This window comes from Microplitis demolitor, chromosome 10 (assembly GCF_026212275.2).
Source record: "Microplitis demolitor isolate Queensland-Clemson2020A chromosome 10, iyMicDemo2.1a, whole genome shotgun sequence".
Taxonomy (NCBI): Eukaryota; Metazoa; Arthropoda; class Insecta; order Hymenoptera; family Braconidae; genus Microplitis; species Microplitis demolitor.
Window position 1 is genome coordinate 8,806,519 of NC_068554.1, and position 25,609 is coordinate 8,832,127.

The 25,609-nt window shown below is 28.3% G+C and overlaps 1 protein-coding gene and 2 long non-coding RNA genes across 3 annotated transcripts; 1 reads left to right on the top strand and 2 right to left on the bottom strand.

Moving 5' to 3' along the window:
- Positions 1–3,201: 3,201 nt before the first annotated feature.
- On the bottom strand, positions 3,202–9,287 carry LOC103576091 (uncharacterized). Its single transcript, XR_008404398.1, has 11 exons — positions 9,145–9,287; positions 8,905–8,987; positions 7,452–8,369; positions 5,380–5,462; positions 5,187–5,274; positions 4,902–5,108; positions 4,564–4,810; positions 4,145–4,466; positions 3,866–4,077; positions 3,475–3,552; positions 3,202–3,389 (listed from the first exon to the last, which is right to left on the bottom strand). It is a non-coding gene; the product is annotated as an uncharacterized LOC103576091 (long non-coding RNA).
- A 767-nt stretch (positions 9,288–10,054) lies between these two features.
- LOC103576092 (uncharacterized) lies at positions 10,055–11,968 on the bottom strand. The gene is made up of 3 exons (XM_008556135.1): positions 11,647–11,968; positions 10,819–11,071; positions 10,055–10,306 (listed from the first exon to the last, which is right to left on the bottom strand). The coding sequence occupies exons 1-3, from the start codon at positions 11,940–11,942 to the stop codon at positions 10,079–10,081; spliced, it is 777 nt and encodes a 258-aa protein (XP_008554357.1). The 5' UTR covers positions 11,943–11,968; the 3' UTR covers positions 10,055–10,078.
- A 4,837-nt stretch (positions 11,969–16,805) lies between these two features.
- On the top strand, positions 16,806–18,614 carry LOC128668760 (uncharacterized). The gene is made up of 6 exons (XR_008404405.1): positions 16,806–16,914; positions 17,006–17,252; positions 17,350–17,671; positions 17,739–17,950; positions 18,264–18,341; positions 18,427–18,614. It is a non-coding gene; the product is annotated as an uncharacterized LOC128668760 (long non-coding RNA).
- The last annotated feature ends 6,995 nt before the right edge of the window (positions 18,615–25,609 follow it).

Sequence of the window (25,609 nt, forward strand, 5' to 3'; positions counted from 1 at the left end):
TCAAGAAACCTACGGGAACGATAAACCTGGCCTGGAATTCGTAAAGATGCGATAAACTGGTCTCGTGAATGCATCGCATGTCAAAGAACCAAGATACATCGCCACAACAGAATTAAGCCGAACCACCTAGACGTTCCAGACAACAGGTTCAACCATATACATTTCGACATCATCTTTCTACCTAAAGTCAGTGACTTTCAATACTGTCTGACAATGATTGATCGTTTCACTCGCTGGCCAGTTGCTGTTCCAATCAAAGACATGACTGCGGAGACTGTAGTGGCGGCTCTATTTGATCACTGGATCGCACACTATGGTACTCCCATTCAAATTACAACAGACCAAGGCACACAGTTCGAATCAGCTTTATTTTTAGCACTAGCTAAACTTGTTGGTGCCAATAAAACGCGTACGAGTCCATATCATCCACAGTCCAACGGCATCGTAGAGCGGATGCATCGCACTTTAAAAACGGCTCTGATGTGCTCACCAAAACCCTGGACAGAAATTTTATCAACTGTGCTACTGGGACTCCGTACTAGTTTTAAAGAAGACATTCAGGCAACTCCAACTAAACTTCTCTACGGAACCTGTCTTCGTATTCCCGGAGAATTCTTTGTATCAGCCGAATTACCAGCGGATCCTCAGATATTCGTTGGAAAGCACCGAGAATACATGCGTGGACTCAGACCGACAACCACGGCTCATCATAATAAAGCTCGCATATTCATCCTCAAGAATCTTGACACATGTTCACACGCCTTCGTGCGCTGTGATCATGTCAAGGCACCACTTGAAGCGCCATACATTGGGCCTTATAAGATAATCGAACGAGTCACTGATCGTGTGTACAAACTGGACATCAACGGAAAGGAGAAGAATATATCAATCGAACGCCTGAAACCTGCTTACATTTCGAAAAACGACGACGACTTTCCACCTGAGCCTGAAACCTCAACGTCACAAACTAGTCAACCGCAGTTACATCACTGGGGCTCTTTCATGGACAGACCTCAGCGTACGTCTAAACGCAAGGTAACATTCAAAATTCCCGCGGAAACTCACTCAGGGAGGAGTGGTTGTAGTGGCTCAGTCGCATCGCTCACGCCACAGCGGCTGACTGCCGTACCAAAATTCGCCTCGACGCCACCAACGACGAAAGGAAAAACTATCGCCTGGCCGATAAATGATAATAAGAATAATATAATAATAATACTGATATATACGCCACAGCTGTAGCCTACGCAGAAAGATTATTGGTTTCAATATATTTTGTTTAAGTTAAGTGTTTTTTTTATAATAAAGTTTATTAGACCACGAGTTACTGATCACTTATTTATTTAATGGTAGTGGATCCAACCCACTACAAAAATAAACTAAAGATAAATAAACATTTAGAAAATTAAATTTAAATAGATAATATAAAAGATTTTAAAAAAAAACAAACAGTAAAAAAATACTTAGGTAATAATTTAAATGGATAAAAAAATATATCGGTAATAAAAACAACAGAAAAATGAAAACTACTCTGAAAAACAAATTAGCCAACTAAAACTGAGGATAAAAAACTAGCGCGCATTTTGAAAATCGGCTAACAAAAAATTGGTATAATTATAAATATTGATATATGAAAAAAACAATATAAAAAATACATAATAAAAAAAACATATTGTAAATATGTTTTAAAAAAAAAAAATTTACAAATAAAAAAAAAGATAAATATACATTAATCTATTCGATTAAGCTAATAATTATAAAAAATCGCAAAAACAAAAATTTGTAATTATATAAATTGATAAAAAAAATTCTGTATAATTAAAAATATAGATGAAAAAAAAAAAGAATTAATTTCCTGAGTAAAAAAAATTGCGGATAAACATAAATAAGAATAAATATAATATAGATAAATAAATAAAAGAATAAATATATAATTGTAAAAAAAAACACCAATTTTTAAACATTTGGATGAATATAATTATCTATATTTAAACATTGAGATAAATAAACAATTGCATAAAAGATTAGATTTCAAAATAAATATTTATAAAATTAATCTGCTGGGCTTGGAAACTGTGTCCTTCCGATAACAAGTAGAAACTGCTGCAAGGATTTTCTTTATCGTATATATTAACTCACAAAGTACTTATTAAGTTATTCCAATAGTAAATTTAGGTAATAAACATGAGTAAAACTGCAGTCCATACGCGAATGCCTAAATTTTATCAATTCGTATTTTTTCAATTCATATTTTTTTTTTTTACATACATTTTTTTTTTTTTTTTGTTATTAATCAAGATATTTTGAGTAGGTTCTTTCATGATTATAAAAAAAAAATACTAATATAATTAAGAAAAAAAACAAAAAAGTTTAATGAAAGAAAATTAAATATATTTTAAATTTATTCGTACTTACCGCAATTTTTTTTTTTTTATTGTTTTATTATTTAATAAATTTTTTTTTTAATTTTTTATCAATACGGATTTTTACTAATTATCTTATATGTAGTTTTATTTTAATTATTTCAACTGCGATAAAAGTTATAGAAAATTTATTAAATTTAAATGGTTTAATAAAATAGCTTTTTTTCTATGTTGATAAAAAAAAATTAAGTATTTAATGTGAAAATATTAAACAAATTTTTATATTAGCAATTTTCTAATACACAAAAGAAATAAGTATTTCTGAGCGCAAGAAATTTTTTGTATTATGAATTGAAAACATAAATTTTTTATAACTGAGAAAATAATTTCTTGACCCAAATGTTTTTTTCGTCCCAAGAAATTTATTGTTTCCAATTCATAATGCAGATAATTTATTAGGGCAAAAATTAATTTTTTGGAGGTGAGTAAAAATTTATCAATTATCTATGAAAACTTGATCTATCTATTGCATGAAATCGTCTGAAACTAATTAATTTATTAACTAATTTTATCATTGACGTAAAATTGAAAGAAAAGTTTCCTTATTCTGTCAATAATATAAATAATAAATCAATATTTTTTTAATATATTTTTTTAATTACAACAGTTAAATGAAAGCAAACATTTCTATTTTTAAATTAACTGAACAAACTTTTTTTTGTTAACAAAATGAACAAAACAGTAATATTTAAACTACATTTTCTTTAAATTTAAACTTAAATATTCATTGAACTTCATGGCTCTTGAAATTCTCTCAGAAGTGTCCACTTAATGGCTTTCTCATACGTTATTATGAAACAATTATAAATTTATTATAAGCTTGACGACACATAGCACACTTTTTGTTTTTCTTAACGTAGTAGTCCGTGAACCAACACCCGTAGCATCCTACGAAATGTTCACACTTATCGGCTATTTGAACTATTGCTTTTTTGGATCGACAGTATAAACAAATCGGATCGAAGATATCTGTAAAGAAATTAATTAAAAAAATATCAAAAGAATATTTCTTTAGGTGTAACTAAAATTATAGTTTAATATTTTTGAATATTACCATTATTCATTTCTTCATTTAATGATAAGTAATGTATATGATTCGGAAATCCATTTAATTTCCCCACGTCGTTACGATCTATAAGATAATTTCATTTAATATCATTAAATTAATAATTTTGTAGTGAGGCATTCAATAATGTACAATTGTAATATTTGAAAGTTATTTTGATTACTTGAGTTAATGACAATGGTATGACATAATTACTATTTTTTTTTTTAATTCAATGATACAGTTTCAATTTTTAAAAATATTTATTATATGATATCATATAGCTATTTTATAAAATATAAATAAACCATCTAATGAAATAACTTTCATTGCATCATTATTAAATGAAATTAACTAGCCTCATTACAATTAGTATAAATTAATATAATATTCTACGTACACTGTGGCCACTGTAATTGGAGTATTATTAAATTCATAAAGTAAGATGTCATAACTTCTCTCGTGAAGTTTACAATAGTTTGTTTTTTACTTTTAAATTTTATTAGCTTTTTCACAATTGTTGATGTTATTTTTATTTCCCCTCTTTTTTTTTTAAGTCTTCAATGTCATTCCACTGCTTTTCACACTTGTTTAAATTTTTTTTAATCAATTCTGAAAAGTTTATTAATTTTCTTTTTCAATTACATATTCAATTTATTAATTAAGTTATCTAACTTACGAAGAAATTCATGTATTGATTGATTACAGCCAAGATTTCTAAGCATACAAATGCTGTGCCATTCAGCTTTATTAATTGCATTGTCTCTGTTATTATTAATGAACGTTTCACATTTAATTAATTCTGAGCACATTTCGATAAATCTAGCATATAAAATTAAATTTTCAAAGTTTTCAGCGTCGTTATTTGCTTCAACTATAATTATTTTTATGGCTTCATCAATTTTCTCTTCCGGCAAAATCTTCAATATCCAACTTATTTTGGATACTTCATGATTAAAATCTTTTGATAGACCAAGACTTAGCCATTTTCGTGATAACAACTGAAAAATTTTACAATATTTATAATCAATATGACATAAAATTACTTCATTTACATCGAAAATTAAAATAAACCATCAGGAAAATGTTATAAAATACCTTGATAAAATGAAACCATGATCCTCGAATGAGAACCGATGGTAGAACTTTTTTGATAGCATTTACAAGCTTATCATCATAATGATAGACAAAAGTTTCCCAGTTTTCTCCAACGGTCGGACACTCATATAAATTTATTATAAACTTAACGACACATAGCACACTTTTTGCTTTTTTAACGTAGTAGTCTATTGACCAACACCCGTATAAACAAATAGGCAGCATAAAAAAATCGGATCCAAGAGAACTGTAAATAAATTAATTTGAAAAATGTAAAAAGAATGTATCTTTACTTATTACTAAAATTATAAATTAATATTTTCGAATTTTACCATCACCTTTTTGTTTGTTTAATAGTAAGTAATTCATAATGTAAGTAATGTATTTTTTGGAGTTTATGGACTTAATGAACCTCTTCGCATCAAGGCCCAAAAAATTTGTTCGTACCTTTAATTAACGACATGATAGTAATTATTGAATATTTCATAATATTCAAATCTTTACGTTTTTTCCCTTTCACCACTTCTGGATGCATTTTTGTGGAACTATAAAAATAAAAGATTAAAAAACGAAAAAGAAATATTACATAATTTTTTTATTAATTATTTTTTTTTCAATATTACCTTAAAAGTGTGATACAATTCACAAAATCTGTGAAAACAATCATTGGAAGTTTTTGTTCTGCTCGATCCTGTTGTCTCTGCCAATCGTCTGTAAAATAAATAAATAATATGTGTATATGCGTATATGCATGTAGGTATGGTTGAATAAATAAATGTAAATCTTATTCCATCCCTCCTTATCCCACATATTCACCTCTCCCCAACATTCAGAGTCAAAAATTGTCTCCAGATCATTTGTTGTTGCTTCTACCAATCTTCTTTCTTTAGCACGAGTCTCTGTACAAAATTAAAAGAATAAATATTTGTAAAAATAATTCAATTAAATTGCATTTGAAAATTAATATGTATAATTTTAATATTTATGTCAATAAATTAATCAAATTTATTATTGAAAGATATCTTACACATTTTTTTTAATTTATATATTTTTTTTAATTAATTTAATTAACGAGTCGACTTAATTATAGTAGTTTATTAAATGTTAAAATTTTATTTGTTTTATTTTCCGATCGTCACTTTCCTTAAATTTTCAATTAATATAAAAATTTGTTACTAATTACTCTTTTGTTACTAACTATTCTTCATCGTATTATGATAACTTTATTTAAGTTAATAACAAGTGAACTATATTAAAAAAAAAAATCTGGGCGTCGGTTGACCCTGCGGGCCAGCCCCAAAACTTCCCGCTGTTTTCGACCTCAAAGAGCGATTTTTTTGTTGACAATATGATTTAAACTAAAAACCAAGTTCGATGACATTATATGATCAAAAGAAACCATAAAAAAGATGAGTTGGTATGATTTCAGGCACATTTTAGTACGTTATATTATGATTTATCCGGAAAAAATAACATAAAATGTTATTTTTTTAACTTTTCAACGCCGATATCTTTTGAACTAATCAATTGTTTTCGATAGTTGACGTGGCAATCGGCGCGTTTTATTGAATTCTAGAGCTGATTAAAATTTGAAATTGATCGCGTCAGTCGTTTCGAAAATATTTAGAAAAAACCGTTTTTCACCATTTCTTTCTCCCGCGATAACTCTCGAACGAATTATTTGATTTTGATGTTTGAGGTGGCAATCGACGCGTTTTATTGAGTACTAGAGCTGATTAGATTTTGAAGTCGATCGTATAAGTCGTTTTTGATAAATCAATAAAAAACTAAAAAAAAAAATTTTTTTTTTTTCGTAATTCGCAAATATTTTCGAGTCTATTCGATCAAATAATCTGAAATTTTCAGGGAAGTTGATGGCCAACAAGCTCTTTCGATTGCCACCTCAACCATCCAAATCAATTCATTAGTTCAAAAGTTACAAAGAGTTTACATACATACACACACGCACACACGCACACACACACACACACACACACACACACACACACACACACACACACACACACACACACACACACACACACACACACAACCACACACACACACACACACATACACACACTCGGACATCATTCTGAAAATAGTCAGAATAGCTTCCTAGGACCTCAAAACGTTGACATCTGATGACAACTCGATTTTCGAAAATCGGGGTGAAAACAATAACTTCCCGAAATTTTTGAAAATCGTCGATTTTCTTAGCGGGAAGTTAAAAATATCTTTTACGATCATTTAATTACTGCGTGAAACTTAAACTCAATAGTATTATAAAAATTTCAATTTACGTTGAATCAATTTCTAAAATGGATGAACTAGATAATAAATCACATCGAATACATATAAGAAATTAAATCGTCACGATGTGGCAGGAAGGAAATTATAACGGTGACCTTTGCTACTTCGTGTCCAGTAGCCACGAATCACAGTTACAAAATTTCCCGATTCAATAATTAATTATTAATTATAAATATAAATTATAATTATTATATCGCTGGTTCTGAAACGCGGGAAATAGATCTCAGAGAGTAGGTCGACTCGTTTTGACCGGACACGCGGCTGAAATTAAACTTATTCTCTAAGACACTTGTGATGAAAGTAATTTTTAGGCTTAATTCAATTATTATATATATTCAATTTTATTTAACCAAATTCCCAAATATGAACAAAATTCCCCTTTATATAAAATTAAATCCTTTTCAAATTAATTGAGTGTCCAGCCATAATAAATTTATTTCGCGCGTAAATTTCACTGGACACACCAAGAATAAATTAACTATTAAATATTAAAATAATGTCGCGTTGAAGAGAGAGATATATAATTAATAAAATTTTATTATAATCTTATCTGGATTTTATTGAGTACGACGTACTGATGGTATCGGGCGTCGCTGCATGGTGGATCTTCAGCGTAGATTCTGGTCAGGTTCCTGGGCTGCTGACGGGCTGGACACTTGGCGAATCACTCAGACGAAAACTTCACAAAATTTGGTTTTGTGAACCAGTTTATAGAAATAATTATTCACAAGAATTAATTTAATTTTAAACAATGAACACTCTTAGTCGTGGCGGTAGGTTCCAGCGCTTGAACTTGAATCCATGTTCAGTCGATCCTTGAACTTGAGTGTCGCTTGAATTCGAATGTTGGACTCAATGACTAGATATAACAAACTAATAGACTGGACATCGTTAGGCCGACTCAAATAAATTGTTATGAGTCCTGGTGCTAGAGTGGGACCTCGCTAAGCGTCCTCAGTCCACTCTAGATGATGGCCAGGGCCTCAGTCTTCGAGCAAGTGTTTGCTGGCCCTTTTATATCTTAATTTTTAGAGGGGTAGAACTACCCCACTGTCGTCTAAGTTCGAATTCGATCTAGGTGGCCTCTAACATGGCCCCCAAGTGACTAAGGAAGTGTTAATTAATATACAAATTATTCTAATAGATGGCCGTAGAATCAGTTAGACTTTGCGCTCGATTTTCAAATCGTAAAATCAAAACGCACGTTTACAAAATACTAAACAAAGAATTCATGAAGAAACTGGGTGTTCTATAAGCACAATCAGAAAATGGATGAAATTATTTGAAGAAAATGGAGAATCCGGGTTGGTTGATCAACGAAAAAAAAATAAGAGGCCTAGAAAAACTAACAAGGAAGAAGATGAAAAATTGATTCAATTGGCTTCATTTATATTGAAGAGCATTTTGATTCTTTTACACCAGATACTCGTCTGTAGAAGGTAAAATAACTATGTCAGGAATTACTGAGACGATTTAACACTGAATGAAAATGCCTGATTAACAAACAAATTAAAAACACTTAAAAAAACTAGAATCCTATTCAATTATTTTCAACTTTTAAGATATGATTAAAAGATATTGGAAAGAGCTGAAAATTTGTTTAATCCTTCTAAATCCAAGTAAATTCTAAAAATGTGCTTAAAACTATAAAAAGAAATTACAAATTTTCCACCCTGTCTGATCCTTGCACTAGACCAGAAACCGGTATATTATTTCAAAATGAAGTATAAAATATAATTAAAAATTTTAAATTTTCTTCAAATCCTTTTGAATTATCAAAAATGGAGCGACAGTAGAGCACCCTCGGCGCTTTCGCGCTTGAGGTGTGCAATAATATTCTTTTTTAGAATTAAATAAGATTCAAAAGGATAAACTTGCAAATCAATGAAAAAAAAATAAATAGAATTTAAAGGACTAAAAAAAAGTTTTCAACTACATTCCTTTATATCCTTTTCTTTAATAAGAACGAAAAATAATTAAAGCAAAAATATTTTATAGAAATATAGATAATAATTAAATTCAACTGACCTTTGAATACTTAACCGATGAACATCATTAGTCATGAATTCTATCATCTGGGATAACTAAATTTTTAAAACTGTCACCAAGATCTGGATAATTCAAAAACATAAACGATATAAAAAATAACGTTATATTAAACATATATACATGTCTTAATAAAAAATTTTTATTTGATTGCACATCTCGAACTTGGAGCGATGAGGCAATGTTCTATTTTTATTATATATTTACCATAGAAGTACTTACACTGAGGTTCATTCAACATAAATACAATTAGTTTTTGCATAGGGGGTGTTATCGCTGTCTGTAAATATTCCGTCATCGAAATTATTCCATTTTCTAATGCATTCAATTTATTCAAAATATGATTATTAATTTTTAAATGTGTTTCATTCTCGTACAGTTGGTATTTTGCACCTTTATCCATGTCAATCCAATTCTTATTGTACCTTTCGCAAAGTTTACTAACTCGCTCTATATATATATATATATATATATATATATATATATATATATATATATATATATATATATATATATATATATATATATTAAAAATTTTTAATTTAAAAAATCATTATTTGATATTTATTCTTTTAAAGTACCAGAAAATTGAAATATGTTTAGCTTCAAATTTCCCAGTTCACTGCCTAAATGTCTTTGTAAATATTCTGAGATATCTACAGATAAAGTTATATCCTCTGGAAATGAAATTATTTTCGGTACAGGAAGCCACATTTTTTTAAGAAATTCCATGAATAATAACAAATCATCCATTGAGTCCCTATAATTTTTTCTGTTGTCCTCCATTATTGCAAGTATTTCATCAATACAATTTTTAAATTGCGAAGCAGATAACGTCGGAATAACAAAAGTGGACAATAAAACATCGTGATAAAGATCATTTTTTAAATTTAAACATCTCCATTTTCTGGCTGCCATCTATTGAAAGATTAGCAAACAGCAACAAAAATTAATATAGATGATAATGAGAGGGGTTAAAGTAAAGAGTGCGAGTAAGAAATTAAAACATTATGAATTATAGTGTCGGGTCATCCGCAAACTGATACAGCATAAAGCAGACTACAAAATTATACATGGAAAGTTCAATAAATTAAACGAAGAACTAATAAGTTCTTGGTACGTTTTACAAATATAAATTACGGAATCTTTAAGACAATTATGTATAAATTTTTGTTATACATACCCTCATGTAACTAAGCCAGCATCCTCTTAAATAGACATTTGGTAATACATCTTGGATTGCTTCCATAATAGGTAAGTAAAGATCACACACGACTGATTTTAATTTATTTTTAATAGACGGTACTCGAAAAACTAGTTGTAATATGGCGGTGTATAATGATTTAGACGTAGAATTACAAACTACAAAAAGACATGGTATGCCCTAGTTAAATAATAATCATTAGTATAGATATAAAATTCAAATAAAATAATAAATATTAAAATTTTAAATACAATGTTATTCTGTCTCAAGTGGAAAATCAATAATTGAGAAAATTCAATATCATGTAATTGACACTATAATATATTTAATATTGATCTTTGGCTTAAGTAAGCTTTTGTACACTGAGAAAAAAAATTTTCGAACGAGTAGATTTTTTTGCGCTGAGAAATTGTTTTATAGCCAATTTTCAATAAGTTAATCACTTGATACAACAAAAATTATCTTAGCAATTAAAACACTAACTTGACTTGAGTAATTTTGCTGAGAATGAAGAAATTTATTGGAAATTTAAATGAAATTCTGTATTTACATAACAACTAATTTCTTTTAGTTTAAAAACTAATAAATTATTGATCTGAATAGTATTTTTTCGAAAGAAAAAAATTTTTCTCAGTGAGACAAATTGTAACGTCCTACTTTTTTCGTGGGATCTGTCATAAATTTGATTATACCTTAAATGTTTGATGTAGATTAATTTCATCAACAGTGCCAACACGATCAAACATTACTTTTGTTGAAAAAATAATTGCCGTCGAACCATCCTCGGCATTTACTTGGGCCCGAAAAATGCTCATAATTGGTGAATAATTTATTATAGAGTTTTTTAAGTCTTTCAGAAAAAAGGGGATGTTCGGTTTTTGAAGTTTTTTCCTTTTTGAAATTAAAGTTCTTACATTTTGTGATTTCATACGAGCATTTTCAATCCTTAAAAATAAGGATTCCATAAATCTAATGGTACATATGAATTTAAATATTACTAACATAAAATTAAATTCAACTAATAAAATTAATTTGTATTTTAGGATTACGAGTAACTTCAAATCGAATCTACTCCAAACAAAAATTTAGTCAAATTGTATTATAGTACAGCTTTTACGACTTTGAATTTTATTGTATTTATCAATTTATACTGAGCATATAAAACCAATAGAATTAATTAGCTTATTTGGAGTTGCTAAAAAATATTACACTCTAAAAAATCGGGAGTGAGTTCAGAGTAAATATTGTTTTTACTTAAATCTGAATTTGTTGTTTCAGCATAGTCATGAGGATTTTATTTCAATCTATATTCCCTTTAATAAGAAGTTTTAATTTCAAAATAAAATCTCTTTAGGAGGGAATTTTTCACCGAAGGATTTAATACAAAAACAAATAATACAAAATCATCCGATAATCCACGTTCACTCCGAAAATTTTTTTACAGTGTATATTCACTACGGATATTTATATTTAATAGTAATAAAAAACTTTATGATATCTCAAAACATTAATATAATTACTTTCTCTTCAATAAATTTATTATTTGCGATGACGATAATTTAGACTCTGCAGCTAAACAATCAGCTGTGCTTTCAATTTCTTTTTGAGCTTCATATAGTGGTGGTGGTGGATGATTATGTTCAATAAAATAACCTGTTTCATTTTTAGTCACTGTCGCCGTACATAAATTTTTCGCTCTACTTTCAACACATTTAAACTTTTTTCCGTTTGATCTCCTTACTTCATTATAAATAAAAGGTCCATACAAGTATTTGTATGAGCCTGGTTTTTTATTAGGCACTTTAATTAACTCCATTGAGATGAAGCAATTCCAAATGTCATTAAAACTTTTATATATTTTAATGTCATAGGAAATAAATGAAAAAATTATATGACCCTGAAAGTAGCTGACATCCGACGAAAAATTAGTTTAACTAGGGATATCTAGGGTAATAATAAAGTTACTATAAATTTGAAAGTTGCCACTTGTTCATTGGCTCAAATCATACTTGTCAACACAAGCGTATGCGTGCTGTAGTATGTCAATAAATTTTAAGGCTGATATTCATAGGCTTTAAGGCTTAAGATAACCTTAAGCATATAATTTATTATTTAGCATATACAACGAGGGTACTTATATTAATTTTAAATTATAACATTTAAATAAGTGTGTAATTAAACAGTGTTGGGTAGTATATTTTAAATAACAGAAAATTGGAGTATTAGTTATAACGTAAGTAATAGTATTGTTTAAAAAATGAATAATTATATTTCTCTTGAGTACTAATTTCCTATGCTTGTCTAGAGTTCAACGTAAACAGTCTAAGTGAACACAGTGAAGAGTACAGATAAAACATCCAGTGAATAAAAGTGAACAAAAGTTAATCCGTAGCATTGAAATTAATATTTGCTCCAATAACCATTTTTATCCACCACTTCAATTAACCTTTGCCGGTAAGTTTTTATCGAATTACGACAATAATCGTGTCCATTAGCTAATTCGTTCCACAAAACTGTCACATAATCACGCAGTTCATCTTTATTTGTGATACGTTATTTTGGATTCCATTTGTTGCTTGCTAATGCTGAATAATTATATAAAAATTATTTGGTAGTCATCTCATCATAAAAACGTATCATAACAAATTATTAATTATTAGCAATTCATCGTTCAATTTTTAGTTTTTAGTATTAAATAACGAGAGATTAATGAACATATTTTGGGTTAAATTTACCCCAAATATTTTCGATCGGATTTAAGTCCGGTGAATATGGTGGATGTGAAATAACATTTACATCAGGATGTTGTTCAAACCATTCTTGAATGATATTTGCTGTGTGAATGGGGCTGTTATCATGCATGAATGTTACCGATGGATATTCTGATACAGGAAAAACTTCTCTAGCTGCCGGATACATGACATCATTCAATACTTTCCTATATTTAATTGAATTGAATGGTAATTCGAGCTCCACCAGTTTCATCAGACCCACTGAGGTCATACATCCCCAATACGTGGAAGATATTCGATTAGACCGTGCTATTTCCACAACATTTTCAGGGTCAGTCCTGCTGTTTTTTTTTTTCGCCAAACTCTTTTTCTGCTGTCAGTAGTACTTTTGAAGCTCTATAAATTGAAGAAAAAATAAAATATAAAATAATAGTTCATGACAAGTTAATCTTTTTTTTCATTTTTTTCTTAATTCATTATTAAAAATTAAATTTACTTTTTCATCAGACCAAATTATTTTCTCCCACTGTTCACCAGTCCAGTTGGCAAACTCCAAACAGTGATTTATTCGTCGATCACGGTTAGCTTCTGTGAGAAGGATTTTTTTGCATGTTTTACCATTGACTAGTCCTTGTTCATTAAGTCGTCTCCAGACCGTTCTCGCTGAAATGTTCAAACCACTATCAATTACTAACTCTTCACTTCCTTTAAATTGGTTTTGCGTCGCGATGTTATTTAAATAATCATCTTCTTCCTTGTTAGTTTTTCTAGGCCTCTTATTTTTTTTTCGTTGATCAACCAACCCGGATTCTCCATTTTCTTCAAATAATTTCATCCATTTTCTGATTGTGCTTATAGAACACCCAGTTTCTTCATGAATTCTTTGTTTAGTATTTCCTTCCTGCCACATCGTGACGATTTTATTTCTTATATGTATTCGATGTGATTTATTATCTAGTTCATCCATTTTAGAAATTGATTCAAGGTAAATTGAAATTTTTATAATACTATTGAGTTTAAGTTTCACGCAGTAATTAAATGACGGTAAAAGATATTTTTTTTTTATTATAGTTCACTTGTTATTAACTTAAATGAAGTTATCATAATACGATGAAGAATAGTTAGTAACAAAAGAGTAATTAGTAACAAATTTTTATATTAATCGAAAATTTAAGGAAAGTGACGATCGGAAAATAAAACAAATAAAATTTTAACATTTAATAAACTACTATAATTAAGTCGACTCGTTAATTAAATTAATTAAAAAAATATATAAATTAAAAAAAATGTGTAAGATATCTTTCAATAATAAATTTGATTAATTTATTGACATAAATATTAAAATTATACATATTAATTTTTAAATGCAATTTAATTGAATTATTTTTACAAATATTTATTCTTTTAATTTTGTACAGAGACTCGTGCTCAAGGAAGAAGATTGGTAGAAGCAACAATAAATGATCTGGGGACAATTTTCGACTCTGAATGTTGGGGAGAGGTGAATATGTGGGATGAGGGGGGATGGAATAAGATTTACATTTATTTATTCAACCATACCTACATGCATATACGCATATACACATATTATTTATTTATTTTACAGACGATTGGCAGAGACAACAGGATTGAGCAGAACGAAAACACCCAATGATTGTTTTCACAGATTTTGTGAATTGTATCACACTTTTAAGGTATAACGTTCTCCTCTATTTCACGCGTCCCACGGCGGAGTGTAGTTGGCGCTCAATAGCCGTTATGGCTCTCCGTTGGTCGAAAACTGAAAATAAAATAAACCCAGAACCAAATGTCCCACCTGGAGATATCCTGAATCTCCCTGGACTGGCTGCTCTGCTCTGCTCAGGCTGGGTTAGAAAACCTAGTTGGGCGCCAGTTCGTGTGCCCCACGAACAAAATTAACTCGAAAATAACACAACGGAGAAAATGAAAATGAAAATAAAATGAATAACAGGATAGCGATTTCAGATTTAGGAATAAGGATAGCAAGAAAGATAGCAGTAATTAAAATAATAAAATTAAATAAATACCGGGTTGATGACCATTTGTTTAATTATCCATTAATTAATAAAATAATCAGTTCAATATATAACGCATACTCACACAAATAATGTTCAAAAATAATAGTAAATTACTTACAAAAGAAAATAATAATAATAGTATGCGCATATAAAATTATAATTCAAATAATAATAATTCTGCGTAAGCACTAAATGTGTTGACAAAAAAAAATATATTTGTGAATAATTAATAGTTCACTCGCATATAAACATAAGCAAAAGAAATAGCTAAATTATTTCCCGTAACAAATTCCCAGTAAATTCCACTGGTGAATTTACGGTATTCCAAAATAATATTGTTTTGGACACAAATAATAAAATAAATATCACCTATTGGGTATAATACTTATGACTGGTATTTGTACCTTGATCACTCTCACGTGATAATTAAATAAGACTTGATGAATCAAACTCAAATTACATATAATAATAATTCAAATTAACAATAATTAATAACTCAAATTAATAATAATTAATACGCAAATTAATAATAATTTACACTCAATATCCAGTTAAACAATAAGTAATAACTCCAATTATTAATATTAATACGCAAATTAATAATACTTCATAATCAATATTCAAATAAATAATAATTAATAATTCAATTTCGGAATAATCAATACGCTACATAATAATAATTCGTAAGCAATATTCCGCTGAATAATAATTAATAAATCAAATCAATAATAATTCATAAATAATACTCAAATATTGAATAATTTCACTGACTGTACTCGTATTTACTGAGTATACCATTCACGCATTCCTCATATGCTTATGACCAGTTACTAATACTCAGAATTTACTATCTCTCTCTCGCTTAGGCTATATACAAATGATCACCGACTCGGGAACCAAGATTACACGCCAATGTATTAGCCAAAAAGAACTTACAGTTTACGTATTATTCAACTCCCTCGGTTGCACGCTAATACGGTAAATGTATTTTCCTTTATGTGAGTTATCAAAATGCTAAACTAATGCCAATGGGTTTATATTATCTACACAAAATACCAAATGGCGACAAATTTATAATTAGTTTAATGTAACAGAGCACACACGCTACTCTTACAGAGACTATCCCACGTCTGACCATGGCAGCACGTTAATCTCACGCCGGCACCTAGGCCGACGCCATTTTGTCGTATATCTCACTTCACCCAATAGAGATATACAACTGTCGCATGTTATTGCTTTACAGTACTACCAACGTACTACATAACTGTGGCCGTGTAATTTATCAAGTTCCCGACGCTAAATGACCAATTGTATTTTCCATAATTAATTCTTAATATTATTTACCGATAAATCAACCAATGATTTATTCATAAAACTAGTAGATTTATTTATAATAAATAAATCTACGGATGCCAACTGTTGCGTTGACGCGCATGCGCCAACCAATTCAAAACAATCATAAGCACATAAGTGAAATGCTCAACTATTTTCCCCAGCGCTACAAAATCCAAATATATGCTCAAATTAGTCAGTGAAATCTCCTGCTTCCATACAATTTATACCTAATAAATTAATAAAGTATTATTAATACAATAATTGAATAAAATCTTACATGTAAACAAACAATAATTATAATACAGTGTCGGATGAGACGTGTGAGCAGCGTGTGCTGCCCTCTGTTGCTCACCGACCTGATGCGAGACTGCCGCGATATTAAAATATCGTGACAAATGTAATATTGAAAAAAAAATAATTAATAAAAAAATTATGTAATATTTCTTTTTCGTTTTTTAATCTTTTATTTTTATAGTTCCACAAAAATGCATCCAGAAGTGGTGAAAGGGAAAAAACGTAAAGATTTGAATATTATGAAATATTCAATAATTACTATCATGTCGTTAATCAAAGGTACGAACAAATTTTTTGGGCCTTGATGCGAAGAGGTTCATTAAGTCCATAAACTCCAAAAAATACATTACTTACATTATGAATTACTTACTATTAAACAAACAAAAAGGTGATGGTAAAATTCGAAAATATTAATTTATAATTTTAGTAATAAGTAAAGATACATTCTTTTTACATTTTTCAAATTAATTTATTTACAGTTCTCTTGGATCCGATTTTTTTATGCTGCCTATTTGTTTATACGGGTGTTGGTCAATAGACTACTACGTTAAAAAAGCAAAAAGTGTGCTATGTGTCGTTAAGTTTATAATAAATTTATATGAGTGTCCGACCGTTGGAGAAAACTGGGAAACTTTTGTCTATCATTATGATGATAAGCTTGTAAATGCTATCAAAAAAGTTCTACCATCGGTTCTCATTCGAGGATCATGGTTTCATTTTATCAAGGTATTTTATAACATTTTCCTGATGGTTTATTTTAATTTTCGATGTAAATGAAGTAATTTTATGTCATATTGATTATAAATATTGTAAAATTTTTCAGTTGTTATCACGAAAATGGCTAAGTCTTGGTCTATCAAAAGATTTTAATCATGAAGTATCCAAAATAAGTTGGATATTGAAGATTTTGCCGGAAGAGAAAATTGATGAAGCCATAAAAATAATTATAGTTGAAGCAAATAACGACGCTGAAAACTTTGAAAATTTAATTTTATATGCTAGATTTATCGAAATGTGCTCAGAATTAATTAAATGTGAAACGTTCATTAATAATAACAGAGACAATGCAATTAATAAAGCTGAATGGCACAGCATTTGTATGCTTAGAAATCTTGGCTGTAATCAATCAATACATGAATTTCTTCGTAAGTTAGATAACTTAATTAATAAATTGAATATGTAATTGAAAAAGAAAATTAATAAACTTTTCAGAATTGATTAAAAAAAATTTAAACAAGTGTGAAAAGCAGTGGAATGACATTGAAGACTTAAAAAAAAAAGAGGGGAAATAAAAATAACATCAACAATTGTGAAAAAGCTAATAAAATTTAAAAGTAAAAAACAAACTATTGTAAACTTCACGAGAGAAGTTATGACATCTTACTTTATGAATTTAATAATACTCCAATTACAGTGGCCACAGTGTACGTAGAATATTATATTAATTTATACTAATTGTAATGAGGCTAGTTAATTTCATTTAATAATGATGCAATGAAAGTTATTTCATTAGATGGTTTATTTATATTTTATAAAATAGCTATATGATATCATATAATAAATATTTTTAAAAATTGAAACTGTATCATTGAATTAAAAAAAAAAATAGTAATTATGTCATACCATTGTCATTAACTCAAGTAATCAAAATAACTTTCAAATATTACAATTGTACATTATTGAATGCCTCACTACAAAATTATTAATTTAATGATATTAAATGAAATTATCTTATAGATCGTAACGACGTGGGGAAATTAAATGGATTTCCGAATCATATACATTACTTATCATTAAATGAAGAAATGAATAATGGTAATATTCAAAAATATTAAACTATAATTTTAGTTACACCTAAAGAAATATTCTTTTGATATTTTTTTAATTAATTTCTTTACAGATATCTTCGATCCGATTTGTTTATACTGTCGATCCAAAAAAGCAATAGTTCAAATAGCCGATAAGTGTGAACATTTCGTAGGATGCTACGGGTGTTGGTTCACGGACTACTACGTTAAGAAAAACAAAAAGTGTGCTATGTGTCGTCAAGCTTATAATAAATTTATAATTGTTTCATAATAACGTATGAGAAAGCCATTAAGTGGACACTTCTGAGAGAATTTCAAGAGCCATGAAGTTCAATGAATATTTAAGTTTAAATTTAAAGAAAATGTAGTTTAAATATTACTGTTTTGTTCATTTTGTTAACAAAAAAAAGTTTGTTCAGTTAATTTAAAAATAGAAATGTTTGCTTTCATTTAACTGTTGTAATTAAAAAAATATATTAAAAAAATATTGATTTATTATTTATATTATTGACAGAATAAGGAAACTTTTCTTTCAATTTTACGTCAATGATAAAATTAGTTAATAAATTAATTAGTTTCAGACGATTTCATGCAATAGATAGATCAAGTTTTCATAGATAATTGATAAATTTTTACTCACCTCCAAAAAATTAATTTTTGCCCTAATAAATTATCTGCATTATGAATTGGAAACAATAAATTTCTTGGGACGAAAAAAACATTTGGGTCAAGAAATTATTTTCTCAGTTATAAAAAATTTATGTTTTCAATTCATAATACAAAAAATTTCTTGCGCTCAGAAATACTTATTTCTTTTGTGTATTAGAAAATTGCTAATATAAAAATTTGTTTAATATTTTCACATTAAATACTTAATTTTTTTTTATCAACATAGAAAAAAAGCTATTTTATTAAACCATTTAAATTTAATAAATTTTCTATAACTTTTATCGCAGTTGAAATAATTAAAATAAAACTACATATAAGATAATTAGTAAAAATCCGTATTGATAAAAAATTAAAAAAAAAATTTATTAAATAATAAAACAATAAAAAAAAAAAAAAATTGCGGTAAGTACGAATAAATTTAAAATATATTTAATTTTCTTTCATTAAACTTTTTTGTTTTTTTTCTTAATTATATTAGTATTTTTTTTTTATAATCATGAAAGAACCTACTCAAAATATCTTGATTAATAACAAAAAAAAAAAAAAATGTATGTAAAAAAAAAAAATATGAATTGAAAAAATACGAATTGATAAAATTTAGGCATTCGTGTATGGACTGCAGTTTTACTCATGTTTATTACCTAAATTTACTTTTGGAATAACTTAATAAGTACTTTGTGAGTTAATATATACGATAAAGAAAATCCTTGCAGCAGTTTCTACTTGTTATCGGAAGGACACAGTTTCCAAGCCCAGCAGATTAATTTTATAAATATTTATTTTGAAATCTAATCTTTTATGCAATTGTTTATTTATCTCAATGTTTAAATATAGATAATTATATTCATCCAAATGTTTAAAAATTGGTGTTTTTTTTTACAATTATATATTTATTCTTTTATTTATTTATCGATATTATATTTATTCTTATTTATATTTATCCGCAATTTTTTTTACTCAGGAAATTAATTCTTTTTTTTTTTCATCTATATTTTTAATTATACAGAATTTTTTTTATCAATTTATATAATTATAAATTTTTGTTTTTGCGATTTTTTATAATTATTAGCTTAATCGAATAGATTAATGTATATTTATCTTTTTTTTTATTTGTAAATTTTTTTTTTTTAAAACATATTTACAATATGTTTTTTTTTATTATGTATTTTTTATATTGTTTTTTTCATATATCAATATTTATAATTATACCAATTTTTTGTTAGCCGATTTTCAAAATGCGCGCTATTTTTTCATCCTCAGTTTTAGTTGGCTAATTTGTTTTTCAGAGTAGTTTTCATTTTTCTGTTGTTTTTATTACCGATATATTTTTTTATCCATTTAAATTATTACCTAAGTATTTTTTTACTGTTTGTTTTTTTTTAAAATCTTTTATATTATCTACTTTTTTATCTATTTAAATTTAATTTTCTAAATGTTTATTTATCTTTATTTTATTTTACCGATTTGAACGCCACCCGTCGTGAATTTATGGCCAATATTGTACACTTGGGATTCCTATAGAATGGATACGAGATTTCCTATTAGAAGAATGGGAAGTTGATGAAGATCCGCATATTTCATACACAATTGAATGGAGAGAGAAACTATCAAAAAAAAGGAAAGAGGCGCTAGGAGGCTGGCCAGTTTATGATGCCTGTGTCATTGCAGTTTCTTGTAAGCAATACGTTACAAATAAGGTTAAATCACTAATTATATTCGATGATTAAATTTTATTCACTTCATTGATTTCTTTATTGACTAAAAAATGCTTGATCGACACGCTAAAATTTTTTAACAATTATTTTAACTAAATAGCTTATGACACACGTTTAATTAATTCAATTTATATTTAAAGAAATCACTATATACATAAAGATAATTAACCGAATACGTCATAATATTTCTAATGATTAATAGTAATTGTTTTTTTAATGTTTAATTTTTATTTTTCTTTTTTTTTTTTTCATTTTTATGAGATATATATAAAATAAAAATAAACAAATCAGCTATCATTATTATTTAAAAATTTTATTTTGTCATTAGCTAATCTACGAACCTTAATGAAAATTATGAAAGAGAGAGAAGGCAATATTTCTCCCGAACACGGTCTACACCCAGAAAGTGTCGATCTTAAAAAAAAATGGACAAGTCAAATTTTAGGTGACAGCAATGCCAATGATGGAAGCTCAGTAAGAAGAGCAATTTTTTTGAATGATGATCCTTCGAATAAAACAAAGTAAATGGCTTCTACTATCGATAAAAATTTATCTGAAAATAAAATGTCAACACCGAAAATTTCGACTTTCCCTCCAGTAAAACGACCATGTTTAACACGCAATATAGATGTTGAAAAAGAATCAGACGAAATTTCTATAACTTATGAATTTATTACATCTGGAGTTACTCATCTGTCAAAAGATGATGATAGTATTAAGCTGTCTCTTACAGAAATCTACAATGGTATATTGTTACGTCTAACATGCAATAAAAACAAATATCATGTTCAGTCTCTTGTTTCAAGTCAAGACACTCAAGTCCTTTACTCGGGCGACGGAGACCTCGTCGTTACGGTAATGAGTATGAGGAATAAGATCAATACGGAGAATCATTCTAGAGAAATAATAGTAAAAACGAATGGATAACTTACAATTGTTAATTATAAAATTTATTTAGCTTCCGTTGTACAAATGATGGTTGTTGTTGGTTGGAAGATCGTTGATTTTTTGTAAATTGTATAATATACTGGGCTAGGACCCTGTATTCAACGTTTGCTCAGTCAGTACCCCTGGGTGGATGTGGTTTGGCAGTATGCTGAGGGTTGAGAACTGTGTGGAATAATTTCATTGATGCGTGGTACAACGAATATTACGACGGAGTTTTAGCTTAGTTAAGATTTGAAGACTGGACAATTAGACCGACAAACTGCGGGTTTATATAGTCCGAAATCGAGGGGAAGCGAGCCGTGCACCTGGATCTTGTACACCAGAAAAGAGAGATGCTTGCTGTACCAGCGTTTAGTTTTATGTGCTTCTCCTCCTGCGGTTTATTATGTACGTGTGGTACCCGAGGTCAAGTCAAGAGAGAAGAAAAATATTTAAATCATTTCTTTAATTACTCGATATTCGAATTGAGGGTTTCTTTTCAAATAGATTTTCAATTCGGATGCTGGTTATCCAAAAAAATTCAGCATCTCTTAAAAAAAATGAGAATTACTGCATGTTTAGTTTAGGAAGATTCTGGAAGCGTAAACATGGACTTGTTCTTGATGGCACGCGTCATCCCGGTTTGGCCTCCAAATTAACGAATGGAGGGGTGCCATCTAAGAGGTATCGTCCAACACCAGAGCGGCTACTGGGTGGCTCCTGTTACTGGGTAATAAAAATGAGAGCTCTGGGGCGGGGGGGGGGGGCAGCTAGAATCATCGGTTAACAAGCATGATGTCAAGGCCGAGGTCTCATGGCTCATAAATCACGCGACTGTGGTCTTGAGTAGAAATAGAGGGATCAGAGAACTAACGTGAGTGTGTCTTAGTTTTACTCGTGAAATTAGAGGTCCTCTCTTGCTCTTCCCTTCTCAGCATTAAAAAAAGGTACATTGAATTCGAGAGTAAGTGTACCTAGTATGTCTGTTGAGTAATATAAATTATTACTCTGTACACATGCAGGCTACGTCAGCTATGTTTTCTGTTTCTATGTTCTCCTAATTCAGATAATCGTGAGGATGTGTTTGAATGTGTTATTACCCTGGTAATGATAAAATCGCTATGTTACTTTAATAATAAAATTTTAACTCGGTTACGAGAGGACACACACAGTGCTAACCGCTCTAGTTCCTACTACCACTAGTATTCACCGCTCCGACTTGGAGAAGAGCTTCTATAGCAAGAATACCTCTTCTTATGTTTAGAGATTTTTGTCTTACCAGGGTACGTTAGGATTTCAATATACAGATTTTTTTCTTTTAATTTTTGTGTTCTCTACCCTGGTCGTAACAATATATATATAGATTTTTTTGCAGTAACTTTTGTGTAACTTTTTGCTATCAGTGATAAGTTAGTTTGGTATATTATTATCGATTATATATTTGGCCGGATATACTGAATTTTGAGCATGTTCCCCTATTGGTTCAACTGTTCTACAACAGTTTGCATAATTTTTCTGAGATTTAATATTGTTTTTTTTTATTAATTTTTGTATACATTCAATAATTGCTTAGAAAATTCCTCATATATTTAACGGCTATTAAAATTGTTTTAATGTATTATATCACTATAATTTAAACTAGATTTTTTACTGTAGCTTCGAAATTGCTGTAGCTGTCCTAATATTGGTCTCGTCAGCTTAGTTATTTGAACAACAATAAAGTCAGTAGATTAACAAAGTTTTATTCATGATGTCTCAAACGACGAAATTACTAACTCAAAATAATTTTAATGTAATTTTTTAAATAACTTAATAACTATTCTTTCAATTGATCGTGAAGTTTAATAAATTTAGAAGTTGGATAATTTTTCAGAATTATCGTAAATAAAAAAAAAAAATTACACATAAAATCGACTTAAAAAAAAAATAGATTAAAACAATGATTTTTTCTGCTGCAGAAAGTTCTTAATTATTCTTACAAAAAGTTAGAAAATATATGACTAATATGGATAAAATTTTTAATTTAATTAAATTCATAAATGAGAAATAAAAAAATTAATCTTATTATTGTAAATAAAAAATGATTCTTTATTTGTTGAATTTTATTGTCTCAAGTATTGACATTTTGCCTTCTTCATAAATAAAAAACGTTATAACAAAACACTGAGGCATTGCTGGTGTACATAGACGACATTTAATGTTCATTATTATTCAAGACAATATATTTTTGGAATCGTACCAATTTTATTAAAAAAATTAGAAGTCCAGTAATTAAATTCAAAATATTAATAAATAAGAAATAGAAGTAGATGAGTACGTATTGAAAAATCATGGCTTTTTGATCCCTAGATAATACAATTTTGCCTGTAGTAGTGAGCAATTTTCAATAAGTGCTTGCAAATTAACCATATTGACTACTAATGATTATTATAATTGTACCGTAAAATTGATAAAACTTTTTCTCATAATTATAATTATTATTTTTTTTTTTTTCATTCAATTGTAGACAACAAAATTATCAAAAAAGCTTTGGTAGAAATTCAAAATAATATTAACAGTTTGAGCGATTCACGTAATGCAACCAATGAAAATAATGGAAAGGTATTAAATTTGTTTCAATTAAATCTTAAATTATGTTTTAAGTATATTGTTAAAATCTTAGGTTGAAATTGGAAAAGAAGGAAGTGGAATATTTATTTCTAGTGATGAATGGGAAACTGCGAAAGCTAAACCAACATACACTTCCATGAGGACTTTGTTGGTAATGGCGTTATTTCCCATGGAAGTTTTACTGAAAAGTAACTTAGGGGGTGGAAAATCTAGATGCAATCGAGGTATAAATGAATTAAAATAATTTTCAGAACACTTGATTAGAGATCGATTTTTTACTTTGTTCGTTACAAAAGCTATCAATATATATTAAAGTTCAAGTGTGTGTTTGAATTCATTTTTCAGTTTCATGATACAGCCAAATATCTTCCATAAAATATTGACAAGAAAATATTTTTATTTATATTAATAATTTATTTATATATTCAAATTTTTTAATTACGTCAAAAGTATTGAGGACTAGCCACACTACATAGTTTGTTAAATAATTTATAATTTTGCAATTTAAACTGTATTTTTACTAACATTTTGTATGTCTACACTACCATTCTCCTTTTTACTCACATAGAGAAACGGTAAACAATTTAACCTGCTAGTATCTCTTTCACATTAAGTATAGTATAGTATAGCATAGTAGAATTTAAAAAAAATAGTAACATTAAAATTCAAAAGATATAGGATCATGAATAAAATGTTAATTTGTATAAATTTAATTGCAATCATCATGATCTTATATTTGTTGAATTTAAACTGTCTTTATGTCACTGGATTTTAAACTAATGACAGAAACAAAATATGAAAAACAGCTAACTCATTCAAATCGGTTCACTCATTCCAAAGGTATCACCCGACAAAAAAAGTTTAGACATACACACTCTCTAAATCTGAAGCAGTGAAAAGTTACTGTTTCAGATTTAGAGAGCACATACGCACGCCCATCCACCTAACAGTAGTCAGAATAGCTTCCTAGGACCTCAAAACGTCAAGATCTGATGAAAACGATTTTCGAAAATCGGATCGAAACCAATAACCTTTTTTTATCTAAATTTCTCAATTTTCATAGCAGGAAGTTAAAAAGTTAGTGTCTCGTAGAGGTAAACGTCTGCGATTATTTTAGTAACCGACATTTTTTTTTTTTTAATTTCCTAACAATGTATTGCCATTAAGTAAAAAGTTTTGGGCCTATATATACCATTTTAATAAAGTTTAGAGAAAAATATTTGCGATAACGTTATTGACTATTGCTTTTTATTTTATTTTTGAAATTTAATTGATAGTTTGTTACAAATACACAAAAGACCTTGTGTGAATGCAATATAAACATTAGGTTATTTTTGGGAAGATCAAATTGTCG

Bases quoted from the DNA above. Each gene is read 5' to 3' on its own strand.
- LOC103576092 (XM_008556135.1), bottom strand. From the start codon at position 11,942: ATGGAGTTAATTAAAGTGCCTAATAAAAAACCAGGCTCATACAAATAC. The intron at 11,072-11,646 runs GTAATTATATTA...CTTATTTTTAAG, and splicing joins ATAAATTTATTGAAGAGAAA to GATTGAAAATGCTCGTATGA. The intron at 10,307-10,818 runs GTATAATCAAAT...TTATTTAACTAG, and splicing joins ATCTACATCAAACATTTAAG to GGCATACCATGTCTTTTTGT.